We start from the raw sequence: 14,188 nt of genomic DNA on the forward strand, positions 1-14,188 counted from the left end.
CAGCACCTCTGCTGGCCCCTTGTGTACAGGGAGGGAGTATTTACCAGGAACACCTCACACATGCATTTGGAAGATGATCAACTAATTAATGTTTGCTAAACACTTTGTAAGCCTCAGGGGAAAAGCAACTATGGAAAGGCAAAGTTTTATTATTGTTGTACTGCACCTAATGTACATAAAATGTTTTCAAGGCATTGGGCACTACATAAATGTTGTATGGTATTAAAACTGGCCTGCCCTTGTCAGGGCAAATAATAATTACTCTTTGTGATGGGAGGATCTTGCAATTTCTTTGCTGTGAATGTTTGCCTGTTTACTAATTCAGAAAAGGTCTCATCCAGCAACTGCTGAAGCCAATGACTTCAGCAGCCACTGGCTCAAGCCCATATTTAAGTATCTGCAGAAGGGCGAATTACAGAAGTAATTCATTTTGTGTAAAGTTCTGCTCTTCTCATAGATTGAACCGTGCTCTCTAGGGCATATTTCCCCAAACTGCATGCCTGGGTCTGAGTCACTTCTCAGTCCGTAAGGCTGCCAAGCGTATGAGGCCTTAGAGATGAAGAACGACCGAAGAGGACCTCGCTGCGTAGCACATATGATAGTCTCTATTTGCAGCATGAAAATTCATGCTGATGCCTTTTAATATAAACATAACGTGAGGAAATGAACATTTGATTAAACTAAACACACGGGCCTTTTATATGCAAGGACCTAATTTAAAGCACTGTCACCTCCATACAGAAAATACCAGCTGGAGCAGGAATGATTAAATTAAATCATCTGGCTCTTATGTGATACCATGAATGTCTGCTGAGAGGGGAAAAAAATCCCTCCTCTTTATTCCTGTAGATCTGCAGCAACCACCAAGGGACACTTCTATAGCAGGAAGGATTAAGTCTTGCACGAAATTCAGTGCTTAATGTGCTTTGGACTGGTGACATGCCCTTCGGACAGACCTACCCCAGTTTTATAATTCTCTTTTTCAGCCTTTTGGGCCTCTGGCAGTCCTTTCTCCTGTTTAATTTCCTCCTTGCATCCCTCCCACCGGGATCCTTCTCCATTCAGCATTTCTGCCACCCAAGTAGAAATTTTGATTGTGTCAGACAAGTGTAGAAAGAGAGACTTTCGAGCGTCAGTGGGCAGAGGAGAGAACCGGGGTATGATTTCCTGGGGGCCGAGTGTATTTTAAGGAGGCGAGAAATGGGCAGTCTGCGTGCCTCTGATGGGCTTAGCCTGCTACAATGCATGGCCAGGGATTATATCATATCCACATATAGCTGCAGCGAGGCCTGCATTGCATACAGGTAGGGAGCCACTTCTGGAGAGGAGCTACTCTTCCCCAACAAATATAAGTGGAAAAAAAAGCCCAGTATAGTGAGGGTACTTGTGTATTAAAAGCTGCCTGGCTGGGCACTATCAGCACACTGGGGACCTGCCCCTTTCTTTGGGACAGCAGAGTGCCCCAGACGCCCTGTCTCACTCCCAGTTTTTTATTCAATTTTCTTTTAAGGGCACCCACTTCTCTTGGCACAGGAATCTTGGACTATGTGGAGTTGACAAATTTACAAAACCGAGATTGAAAGATTTTTTTTTTTTCTTCTTTCTTTTCATTTGTAGCTTGCCTCATAAAGGATTTCTTTAGTGATTTTCTTCTCTCTTCCTGCCTTTTTTTTCCCAGATCTTCTACCTGATGGCACTCGTTCTGTTCCTCCTGATCACCATGTGTCAGTAGTAATGTAGGTGGAAGAGAATTTCTGACTGTTTTGGTTGCAGCTTTTGTGTTTATCTGTTTGGATTTGGGGCACTGTTCAGTTTCAGGAAGTATTTTTATCTCACAGAAATTTCCTTGTGAACAGCGATGCTACGAAGACCTTGTTTTAGCACCACAAAAGCTACTGGAGGTATTGCAGGTCTGTCTTCTGTCAGGAGCTGAAGTCTTTCATTCGAAAAGCAAAGTAACATTAAAGAGAGTCGACATTGGAGTAACCTTATATTTTCTGGCTCTTTCCCCAGCACTATTGGGTACATACTTAGAACCACATTTTCCTTTCCCTTACACTGATACAACCCCAGGGAGCTGCATGGATATGTACTAAAGTAACAGAGGGAATTTGGCTGCAAGGTCTGTGTGTAATGTGGTTATCAGCGCGCAACTGGTGCACTGGCCTTTCCCACCACCTCTGAACTTGGTCTGCGAATCAGCACCTGCCTCTGCCTGGGCTCACATGACTTGTGTGGCGATGGACCTGGTGAGAGGGGAATGTGAAGGGTGGAGTATAGAGGAGGTGTGAGGGTGAATGGCAGGTGATTTGAACAAAAAGCGGTAATACTAAATTTATTTGGCACACATGGTCTTTAGGAGGAGCTGGGAGGTGTTTGTTTGAGATGTCTGAAGCACTGAGTGCTGCTGCAGCTTGGGAAGTACCTCAGTGAGCAAAGTAATGCTCCCAAACCCAGCAAGCGTCCGCCAAGGGTGGGGGTGAGAGCCTGTGTGCTGCATTTCCATTTGAATGATAACCCAAGCAGATGAGAGAGGTGGCCGGTAACCCACATGGAATAAAGAAGTAAAGGGAAAGCTTGGGAGTACATGTTTTGGATGGCCTTTGCTTGCTTGTGAGGAAAGCAGCACGAGGGGATGGAGCTGATGACTTGCTTTAATGTTCATTTCTGAGATCATGTGAGAAGGCACAATGCTGATGGTGAGGCTTTAGTGCTACCAAGCTGTGCTGTAAGGATTCAAGAGGAGGGGTGCTATGCAGCTCAGGAAGCCTCTGGCTGCTGCATCTTAATCTGGAAATCAGGCTTGTTGTCCTATTTTTCATTCCTGAACTTTGTTCTCAATTCTATAGTCAAGAACTGAATGTTTTGCTAGAAGATACCCTTCTGTAGGCCTCTGTCACTGGAAATGGCCAACAGACACTTGGTGATTTTAGATAGGCTCTTCTCTATCCTAAAGCAGTGTATCTTAAAGCAAGACCTTTTGCCATGACCTGCCTCCTGGGATGAGTGGGATTCAGGAGCTCCAGGGTCCTGTTTCTCCAGTGGCTGGTTCTGCCTGGTGCCAAGCCTCAGGGAGACATCTCACTGGCAGGCGCAGGTTGCACCACAGACAGCAGAGAGATATTTTGCAGTAACTATTGCCTGAGGATTGCCTTAAGCCTTTTTTTAGTATTTAGTCCAAGTTCTGAGGATAAAGCCAAGAAATTTTATTTCATCAACTTTGTCCCTGTTTCGCTGCCTGACACTGTAGGGAGGTTTTATTTTGGTGCTTTACAGGTATTCCAGCATGTTGCTGTGGAAGTGGTCGAACATGAGGCAAGGTTTTTTTAGGCAAGTTAAATATAGGTGCCTGTTGAACCACACATCCCCCCTGCCCCCCCGCACCTGGTTTTTTTTCATTGATCTGCACCTTGAGTGCTGTCCTGTCTCTAACCTTTCCTTTCTTGATATGGTTGTTAGAAAGGTTGTCGTGGGGCAACCCTAACTTGACACAAGATTCTTGCATTTATTCCCTTTCTCCTAGGCTAAGCATGGCACACAGGTCCTAGTTCTGTTAGGGGATGAGCAGCTCCTAGAGGTGACCAAAGAGAGGTCAAAACCCCAAGCAGATTCTTTGATCTACCAGCAGCTTTTGATCCATTTGATCAAGAAACGTGATTGACATATTTGTGAATCCGAGCTATAGCAGTGGTCTGAATAGATCTTTTGGCAAATTGAAAGGGGGATGGGTAAGAGTCACTGGGGATGATGTTGGCTTGCTTTCGACTCACCACCTCCTATCCTATTGCTATCCAAAGTCTACATTTTGGGGGAGAGCTGATGTGGGCTGTGTAGTTACGTACACACAGATAACTCATGGATCTGCATCTGCACTTTAGCAGATCTGCACGTCATCTCTCTGACATGGACTTTGTCACAGTCACACCTGCCCATGAGGCATTTGATTTGGATTGCAATTTCTCTGAAACCACAGCGGTTTAGTCTCAGCCCATGACTCAGCAGCGCTAGTTATGAGGAATGGAGGAATGTGGTCTCTGCAGCCTTCGCTGCTTCCAAATCAATTTCAGGTGCACGTCACACTCTGTCAGCTACACAAAATTTTCTTTGATTTTTTTCATTTCTGGCTGCTGAGCACCACCAGACCATGACCAATAGGATAAGTGGAAATCTTTTTTTCACTGATGTGTACTTGGATTACCATTCCCAAAACAGAGGTGGTAAAGGGGGATCTGTGCCTCACTCAGCAGCTACTTTGGGGAAAAGTTAGTATCTTATCTTAAGCTGTCACTGAAGATGGGTTCATAGTGGACGTTGTATGGAAGCAACTGAGGTGCAGGCATATGTTCCCTTCTGCTGACTTGGCTGTGGTGGTGCTAACCACAGCCAGCAAAGAGGAGCGAGCAACTGGGAACAGTAACATCTCAAACTGCAGCAGAAAAATTGGCGAGACCTCTCCTGTCAGCACTTGGATTCCCTTGGTGTTCATTGAGGAATTAAAAGTTAACTGAGGGTGGTGGCAAAAAATAGGTTTGCCTGCCTAGAAAATGCTAAAGCCAATACTGAAAAGCAGAGGTGGATCTGAAGGCAGTTATCTCTCTTGGAATTTATATGGGGATTAAAACACATATCATTGTAGCACACAGGCAATTTTATAATCACTGCTGGTGTTTTACCTGAGGGTACTCTGTGGGGTGAAGAATTAATTTCCCACCTTTTTCTAAGGAATAGAGGCCTGGGATTTGCTGTTAGTCATAAAGGAGAATTTGTGCCAAACCAGGTGATTTCTGGACCTCAGAAGTGATTGAACAGTGTGGGATGGGTCAGGGCGTACTGCCACACCTTTGGAAATCAAAATGGGGAAATATGCACACAGAGAAATGCCACAAGAAGTTACATGGCCATTTCAGTTTCAGGTCAACAGGAAAAGATACTACAAGGCTATGCAAAGCATAAGACAAACTGCTTTTGCCATGCAAAGGTGCACACTTTTTGCGCTGTGCAAAGCAGTGGCTGCAAAATTAAAATATAAGAAGTTTTATTAATGCAATGTGGTGCCTCCTTTCTCCCCCTACATCTGTACTTGTTACAGAAAAGAATCTCTTTCTTAATGAAAAAAACACCCAATCCTGAGTAAGAGGCGATGTAGACTTTTTTTTTTTTTTGGCAGGGGGTTAAAGAGGCATCTTTGCACAACACCACCCCTCACCCCCACAAACCTGCCAACAGTTGAAAGATATAATTAGGGACATGTACGGAGAAAAGCATATTTAAGTTACTTTGAAATGTGCTTGGCTAAAGGAATAATTTGAAGAGAGGGAGTGGAAAAATAAATGGAAAACATTTTCTTTGAAAGGGAAAAAAAGCAGCGAACTGTCCTTCCTAAATAGAGATACTTGGCTGGTGTTTACTTTACGCAGCCCTGGGTCAGACCTTGCAAACAACTACTAAATTAGGTCCAGCTACTTTGATGTTAAAAGCATGGAAGTGCCAATAATTAAGTTGCATCAGATGTAGGAAATGACTGATGTGTCTGCCATGCTGATGATAGCAGAATTCACTGTGCTGCCATTTGACCAACCCCTTTTTCTTTATGTAAGCAAAGGAATTTTCTTCTAAGGAAAATCAGCTACTTTTGCACCTTTGTTTTGTTTTCTGAACTGCTAATCCCTGAAGGTATAGAAGGTATTTGAAAGAGCAAATCAAAGCTCCCATAATTTAGTGTTTTATTATTTGTTGATGTATGGTTTGATTTAGTGGCTACTTATTATATCAGGTTACCATATAATTATCTTAATTATTGACTCCAAAAGTAAGTAGAGGGATTATGAGAGAGACAGGAAGGCCCAGTGGAAAGAGCATGGCTCAGAGAATCAAATATGGTGTGCTCGTGGCTCCACCACTCAATTTTTCTGAGCCTGAACTCTTCCCTCAGCCAGCCTGGCCATGAAATCAGGAGGGATTGCAAGGACAGGACTCAGATGCTGACCAAGGATTCAAAGAGATTCAGGAGAGCAGTATAAAAAGGACAGAGGAAAGTTCTGAAAGAAAGATGTAAAATTAGTTAAAAAAAAAAATTAATACAGATCACAGCATGTATTTACATCAAAGCATGGAGCACCTGTGTGGTCACGGAGAAGGGTAGTTTTGCCACAAAGGCCTGAAATTTGAGTCTGATCACAGTTCATTTACCAGCCTCTGCTACTGATGTCCTGTGCAAAATCAGGTAGCCTTTGGATCCCTTTCTGCAAAGCGAGGATGATAAGAATCATCCTCCTGTCTTTGGTTTTAGCTATTCAAATTATTGGAGCACAGATCCTCGCCCAGCCGTGGTTCTCGTGACATTGCTGCTGTCTGTGGCTTTTAGTCTCCTCGTCCTTTGTCTGATAACCATCGACCAAAGCCAAAGGTTTAAGTTAGTAGGCACCACTGCAATATAAAAGCAGCATTGAAAGGCTGTCATTGCAATCTATACTTCCTGTATTGATAATATTTGACATATACTGACAAAATACTTCATCTGTTGACAAGCTGAGTTGCATCTTTTTCCCTAAGAGAGGAGCAGACACACTGGTTCTGCTCAGCCTGTGCAAATTACTTTCTCTGGTTTTGCTTTTCTTTCCTGAGCCAAAAAAATGGGAATAATAGAATGTATCTATTTCCTTCCTAGAAAAGATCAGTTAATGTGAAATGGTGCATGGTGGCTTAGTGCTGAATAAGTGGGATACCCTAATCCAGCAAGGTATCCTCGTTCTATTGTACGCCTTTTCTGCATACCATCTGGAGTTGTTCTCTGCTTAGTATTTTCAGTATGTACCATATGTTTTTGCATGAAAATTCAATAAAATATGCATTATACATGAAAAGTGCTGTAGTAAATAAAGGAAGGATAGAATCCAGTCCCCTTTGTGAACGGCAGGGGCCCCAAATCTTCATAAAAGGTTTAGTCTAGTCTGACGTCTGTGCTTTTCTCCAATTTACTCTGTATCAGTTTTTAGGAGATGCTCTAATTTAAAACAAAACTCTGCTTTCCTGATGAGGTTATTAGATGTACTTTGGCTGCCCTCTGCTGAGAGCACTGAATAAGACAGAGAAAATGTCCCTTTTCCGAAGAAGTTAACAGTGGGAGGAATTCTCCGTTTGCCCATACCGTGAGCCATGTTACTGCTGCTGGTGGTCGTCTGTGGTTTGGTGTCTCTCGCTGTCTGTTTGCTGCCTGTCAGAGGGCAAAGTCTTCTGCGCTACAGCCCTGTTTGGATTTTAGTGCCGACTACTCCTTGTCAAGGGCCGGGTGGTTTTGTAGACTTATGAAAGTGTGGACTCATGCATTTCCCACCGTGCAGAATTAAGCAGCATTACACAAGGGGTGGGCACGGGAGGAAACGGGCTTCTCTCCCCAGGCACTGTTGCAATCCTGCTGGTGAGATTTGAGCTATACTTCAGCCCTCTCTACTCAGCTGAGCAATTTGCCGCTGTGTGCCGTACCTCATCAGGGTGCTGGTTTCTTCCAGTGCCGTCTCCCACCCCTCTGCAGGCATTACAGAACTAGCAGTTTGCTTTATTTCTGTAACTGGGAAAAGGTGAAGGGTTTGCTCCAACATCAGCAAGAATGACTGAAGGACTTGCTGTTTCTTGAGAACAAAGTGCTCGTGGTCTGCCACGCTCTTGTCTTTGGGAAGAAACAAGGGTCCTGTGCAGATTTTGGTGGATGTATAAAACAATAGCTCTGTTGTAGCTATTAATGCTCTCTGTAATGCCCTGTTTTTAATACTTCCTAGCAAGTTGATTTATTATTATATCTTCAGCTGGGCTGCGCACCAAAGCATTTTGATGATGAAAGGAATGTTATACACACATTTAATTACTGCCCACATTTTTGTATAATTTTATCATTTACTGTTTTAGATGAGACATCGAGTTCTTCTACAGGAAAAATGCCCAGTAAAAAATAGATGATTTAAAAGCTAATCTGAGATGAGTTTGGCACTTAAATGTGAGAAAATGTAATTGTTCCTCTCTTCCTGCTTTTTCAGATGGTCCCTGATTACCAAAATATACAAGAGCTCACTTATCTGGACATGGTGATTGCAGAGACATTGCGCATGTACCCACCCGCCTTCAGGTATCTGTTTTTTTTTCTCCCCTTCTGATTCCACAGAGTAGATCCCTAGCTCTATAAAATGGAAATCTGCTGCTGAAAGACCAATGTGCCCTTGGTCTTTGTGCCAACATCAATACTGCTTGTGCATTTGAAAGATATAACGTGGCCTATTGAAAGAAAACTGGCTAATACTGGTTTTTCTAAAGCAGTTTTTTACAGTGGATTGGCCAAGATTGCTTCCTCTCTGTTCTTCACATCCCTCAAGGTTAGAGGATGGAGCCATTCTGCAGCAGGACTGGCCTTACAGAGCCAGATGCTGCTGCTTCCAAATGCCTTGGGCTTTGGGGATATGGAGCAAAGACCTACCATAGCCTGTTGGGCATTACAGCCCTGATCTGTGGAAGGGCTGCACATTCAGAAAGCTGTATTTTACATGTGTGTTTAACTTGGATCCCTACCACTTTGCACTGAGTACTGTGTTACACTAATATAGCTAAGCTAATGGCTACATCCATTAAATTTTGGGAGTTTTGCCCCAATTCACAAAAGACTAATTTTACTAAGTTTTATTGATGAACTGAAAACAAGAGGAAAGGAAATTAGAAAACTGTTTGACTGACAAATTTCCAAGTTATCACAAGCATAAAGGCAAATGTTAAGAGTGGAACTTTTCAAAGCCATCAGCCAGTTGCACTTCTTCTTATGAAGCCAGGGGAAGAATTCAGATGACTGGAAAGGATCCAAAGTTGAGCTTGCTGTGAGAGCCTTTGAAAAATTTACCCCACAATTGCAAACACCTTAAAATAAAAAAGCTTAAAATCATATTATCTTTTGTATGTTCACAAAGATTGGAAGTCAGGATTTTTCCATGGGCATCTGCAGGATTGTTCAGAGAGTAAATGTCAAAGATACTTGCTCTCGGATGAGATTACTGGGCTTTACTATGTTATACGTGGTATACAAATGAAAATTGTTTTGCCAGTTAAAGTGTCAGGGATCTTTCAGTTTCAGCTGAAACGCTGGGAAACAATCAATGTTTGTCAGATATGAAACAGAATGAGAATGGAGCAAAGTTGTTCCGAAGTTTCAGTTGGCGTTGTCAGTGGTGTTTATTGATCTGGCTTTCACTCTGATGGATGTGGGATGGACAGGAGAGCCCAGTGCCTCGGAAAGGTGCTAATTGCCTATGACAAGGATAATGCTGAGTTAGGGAAAAATTCAGTAGCAGCCAAGCCTGTTATAAAATGAGTTGTTTTTTGTAAAAAATGAACTTACTACCCAGAGAACTTTCTTCCCCAGAACTCATGTTTTCACTATCACCAAATTCATGTAAGGATGAGAAGGATGGCTTGTCAATGTGTTTTTTAGCATGCCAGTGTTTTGTTCCAGGTTTGGAGCCTCTGTTATTTATTTGTCTATGATAAAGAGAGAGATGGGTGACAGCAAGGAAAGAATGTGTTCCTGTAATGATACCAGACTGACAGCCCTGAAACTGAAATCTTTGTTCAACTTTTTAGGCACAGCGCGGGGAGCCACAAAGGGAGCTCCTGCACATTGTCTCACCCCTGTGCTCCCAGCTGGTACTGGGGAATAGCTGCTAGGCTGAGAAAGCAGGGCATTTGCCTGGGTCTGGGCTGGTTTGGGGTCTGTAGCAACCACCCAAGCACCAAAAGATCTAAATCAGGATCTGCCACCACACATGCACACCCACAAACCATTTTTTTCCGCAAAGTTTACAGACCCAAGCTTAGCTTTGGCAGGTGGCTTTTCTCAGTCGTCTTGTCACAATGAGGTTCCTAAGGACAGTCCTACTCTGCCACCTGTCACCACAGGGTGGGAGGAAACTGCAGTTTTGTTGCTAACGTCATGCCTGTCTTAGATGAGTATATGCGAGCTGCGGTCTTCCAAGGCTTGTGAATTGGTTGTATTTTTGTAGCAGCAACAGAACACCTAGCCCTAACATTAAAACCGTCCTTTGCTAAGTTTCAGGTGCTGTCCCAGCGTGGGGGAGCTTCTCAAATAAATAAACTCAAAACCTATATTTATTTTTTTCTGAAGGCAAACTAGAACACTCTTTCTGCCTGCTGTTAGAGATGACTGACACATCTAATCTGCAGTTTTCATAAAAGATGAGTCTAAAACCAACATTAGCAACAAAATTGCAGTTTAACAGTTAACAATCTGGAAAACCTGAAGCAATCAGAAATGCTTTACTGTGAAAAGGGCAAAAGTTAGCTGGCTGGGTTGGAGCTGTGTGCTTCTAAGCGGAGATGATTGTAACCTGAGAAGACACCAGCATCAGCAACAGTTGCTGTATTTATCTTCTGGGAAAGTGTTACTCGCGAAATTGCAGGGTCGGTCCAGTTGAAGAGATTTACTTTTATGGTTCCCTCATGCTGTGATTTTACCTTTATTAATCATCTGGGATACATGACACTTACTGTTGCAGGTTCACTCGGGAAGCAGCTAAAGACTGTGTAGTGCTGGGGCAGCGTATTCCAGCTGGGGCTGTCATTGAAACTGCAGTTGGACATCTCCACCACAACCCTGAGTTCTGGCCAGAGCCTGAGAAGTTCATTCCTGAGAGGTATGTGGAGTAGTGCTTTCCATTCTTAGGTTGAAGTCCTTATTTGGGCCTGTTTAGATGAAAGGCCCACCTTAAATGCTGTTTCCTGTGTTAGGGTGGGCACAAGACTCCAGCCTGTCCAGTGGAGACACCTGATCCTGCTGCTCCTTCACAGCCACAGTCACCTGCTATTCACCCGAAGCAGATATTCCACCAAGAGGCAAACAGTTTAATTTAGATCATAAAATATGTTATTTCTACCCAATTAGACAAGTGGTGATAGTGGCGCATCCCACAGAAGGTATAAGGTCTGATCAAGGTTGAAATGTGGTGCAGGTTTTCAGACCCATTTCTGAATCAGATGCTGCAAATACTGTCACCTCTGGATGCAGAAATTCTGAAGTGAGATAGCATATTCACTGACATGGAGCTACACAGGCTCGTCCAGCTCCTGGCTGGTTTAGAGCAGCCGTTTCACCTGGGATGTTGTAACAGTGTGGGTACACTGTGAGTGGGGAACCTGTCCCATCTCCCACTGGGAATTTGCTCTCTGTCCATAAATTAGGGTCCTGGGTTCTTGGCTCTGCTTGGCAAGATGTAGTTTCACTTGGAGCATTTATTCTCTTCAACCGAGGGGGTCACTCTCAGGTTGTGTTGATGTACCCTGCCCTACCTTACAGGTGCTGAGCTGAGCTTGCAGGGAGAGTTTCAGCTGATGTGGTGCTGTGTGAAAGAACAATTTTGTTTTGTGGGCAGCTGCATTTTAAGGTGTTCTGTGGGCGGCTGCATTTTAAGCTACTACTATTCAAAAAGCCTACTAAGAAGTGCATCCTCCATAAAAAACCGGGTGTGATGCAGGCAGCCCAGAAACACCTTTGCCAGCAGGACAACACGTGTATGGTGTAGGTGGGTTTGCCCAATGCTCCTGGAGCAAATCTTGGCATATGCTCTATCAGGTACCTTAGGCCATGAAGAAGAGCAATGCCAGGGTTAAAGAGGCCCAGAGCTGGAAGTCTGGGTTTTTTTTTTAGCAATGCTTATCTAGAAATGCTGTCTTAATTGTTTATTCACTACTTAACAATAGTATGAAAGCACGTTACAGCGTAAAATGGATAGTGGGGGCTGAAGTCCCCTTGACTCATATGGTGCTGTTTGTAATGTATCTGAGATTAATTCTCTTTTGAAATTTCCCTGAGGAATGAAGCATAATTACTAACACTCTCCCCAGCTTGTATCAGTTGGTAATGTTAGTAAGAATTATAAAACAAGAGCTTAACAAAAAACAAATTAAGTCAGCTACAGCCTTTTTTCCCCTAATATTTTGTTTTGAAATCTGCCTCAGGAATAATGAGGGAGTCTTTAAATTTGCCAGAATGATATATGGGGGTAAGCAAGACAAGAATTGCATTAACCTGTTTGCATGGGATATGCAACAGTGCTCAGTACATGAATTAATGGTCCTTCAATCTTCTATAGTACTTTCTGCAGTAGTATTCAAATTTTATTTAGGATATCTAAGCAGGGGGATGGTGTTAACAGAAGTACACAATATTAGTTTTTTCCAGACCTCAAAATAGCCTGTATTACCTCTCATCACTTTCTACCCTGCATGAGTTCACTGGGCCTTAGCAGTCTAAAGTTGATAGAACCACAGAATCATTAAGGTTGGAAAAGACCTCTAGCATCATCAAGTCCAACAGTCAACCCAATGCTACCATATCTCTTATACCATGCCCTGAAGTGCCACGTCTTCATGTCTTTTAAATACCTCCAGGGATGGTGACTCCTGTATCCAAACAGATGAGAGGTTTTCAGGGATGACCCTATACATGAAGGACAGAATCTTTATCCACATACAGAACTGGAAAAGTAGTTCTGTACTACCACAACAGCTCCAAACACCTTATTACATGGGAGGACTCTGTAGATTTCAAGGGTAATGCCACTGCTGTAAAGGTTTGCTTATTTTAAGGAACCACTCTGATCAGTGACTCAGCACAGGCCAGGGTGTGCTTCACCTTCTTGATTATGCATTGGCCCAAATAACTTGTACTGACTCATACTCTGTACTCTTGTGTGTACATACTCTGTACTCTTGTCTGTACATACTCTGTCCAGTATACATCCATCTTTGCAGATGTTGGCAAAGAGATTTTACTTTTTTTTCTTTGGACTGCTGTTCAAATAGGAATTTTGTTTCCTTCCTTATGAGAAAAAAAAGCGCTTAATTTCTAATGGTTGATCAAGCATTTTAAAGCTAGCTAGTTGATGCAGATCTGCATACAGACTACCACATTAATCAGTCTTTCCAACTGGACTGAGGTTCCTCAGCTCTAAGAACAGAAATGTCTGCAATTCCAATGTTTCCCAACGGAGAACCTAGTGTCTTTGGGCCAAGAGCAGAAAGAAAGGCTGTACTGAATTGTAATAGCTGTCTTCCATGGCCTGTCCAATCCCATCAGATTTCATCTCCCCTTGCAAGCTTCAAAGAGAACTTCCCATTGATCTGCTTCTGTGGTGCACGGCAGGGAAGTGCTGTTGCTAATTCTAGTTAGTTCACATTGCAGCCCATTTGTTCCTCTTAGCTGTAATCACTCCCTCACACATGCAAAGGTCTACACAGCTAGCTTGTCTGCACCTGAAGTTATCATACTTCTGAGCATGGTCATTGAATGAAGGCAATTCATTGAAGATAGATTGGAAGTATACTAAAGTCTGTCTGTCCTCTCCTGGAATCACCAGCTGACAAAGGCTGATGACCATCAGTCGATTATCTGTTTGCTTAGGGGTGTCAGCCCCATCAGGACATAATCTTTCAACAGTCCCCTTGACCTGTTTATTAAGACCAATTAAAATAACCACCTTTTGAGATGTAAATGGAAAACATGGGATCAGGAGCAAAAAAGCATTTCTTGAACCAGTTTCCATCTCTGCATCTTCTAGGTTTACAGAGGAGGCCAAAAGGGAACGACACCCCTTTGCATACCTGCCCTTTGGAGCAGGACCCCGTGGCTGCATTGGCATGAAGATGGGTTTGCTGGAGACAAAAATGACTCTGCTGAGGATTTTGCAGAAGTTTCGATTTAAGACCTGCCCAGAGACTGAGGTTTGTACATGCAGACTTGAAGGCCACACTTGTCAACTTCAGTGAGTTGGCAGTGTGTCTCAGACAGGGCAGTTTATTTGCCTTTGTGACTTTCTCTTCATTGGAGAAAATTGCTAGAGCCACTTCCATAATAAAGAGCAATAAGAGGCCTGGACTGCATGTTTTAATCAAAATGTGATTTAACCTTTATGATCCTTCCAGCAAAACAAACAGTCACACACCCCTGCCTTAGTGGAGAGCAGTGTAGCAACACCGCTGTCAAAATATCTTGATTTATATGGGGTGAGAATGGGTATAAATCTTTCATGGGATCTCAGCATTTTAGTATATGCCTACTGTTATATATATTGCACCTGGCACTTACTCAGCAGCTCTAGAGTTTACAGAGTTAATTTCTTTCTGTTCAGATCTACAATAT

General features: G+C 43.1%; 1 protein-coding gene across 8 annotated transcripts in view; it reads left to right on the forward strand.

The window, feature by feature from the left end:
• The window catches only part of TBXAS1 (thromboxane A synthase 1), a 246,768-nt gene that overhangs the window by 228,771 nt on the left and 3,809 nt on the right, over window positions 1–14,188 (forward strand). For all 8 annotated transcript variants that reach the window (XM_075074660.1, XM_075074670.1, XM_075074718.1 and 5 more), the window contains 3 exons: window positions 8,031–8,119; window positions 10,548–10,685; window positions 13,608–13,770. In XM_075074660.1, coding sequence (XP_074930761.1) covers window positions 8,031–8,119; window positions 10,548–10,685; window positions 13,608–13,770 — 390 coding nt within the window. The remainder of the gene's footprint in view (window positions 1–8,030; window positions 8,120–10,547; window positions 10,686–13,607; window positions 13,771–14,188) is intronic.

This window comes from Phalacrocorax aristotelis, chromosome 1, assembly GCF_949628215.1.
Source record: "Phalacrocorax aristotelis chromosome 1, bGulAri2.1, whole genome shotgun sequence".
Lineage (NCBI taxonomy): Eukaryota > Metazoa > Chordata > Aves > Suliformes > Phalacrocoracidae > Phalacrocorax > Phalacrocorax aristotelis.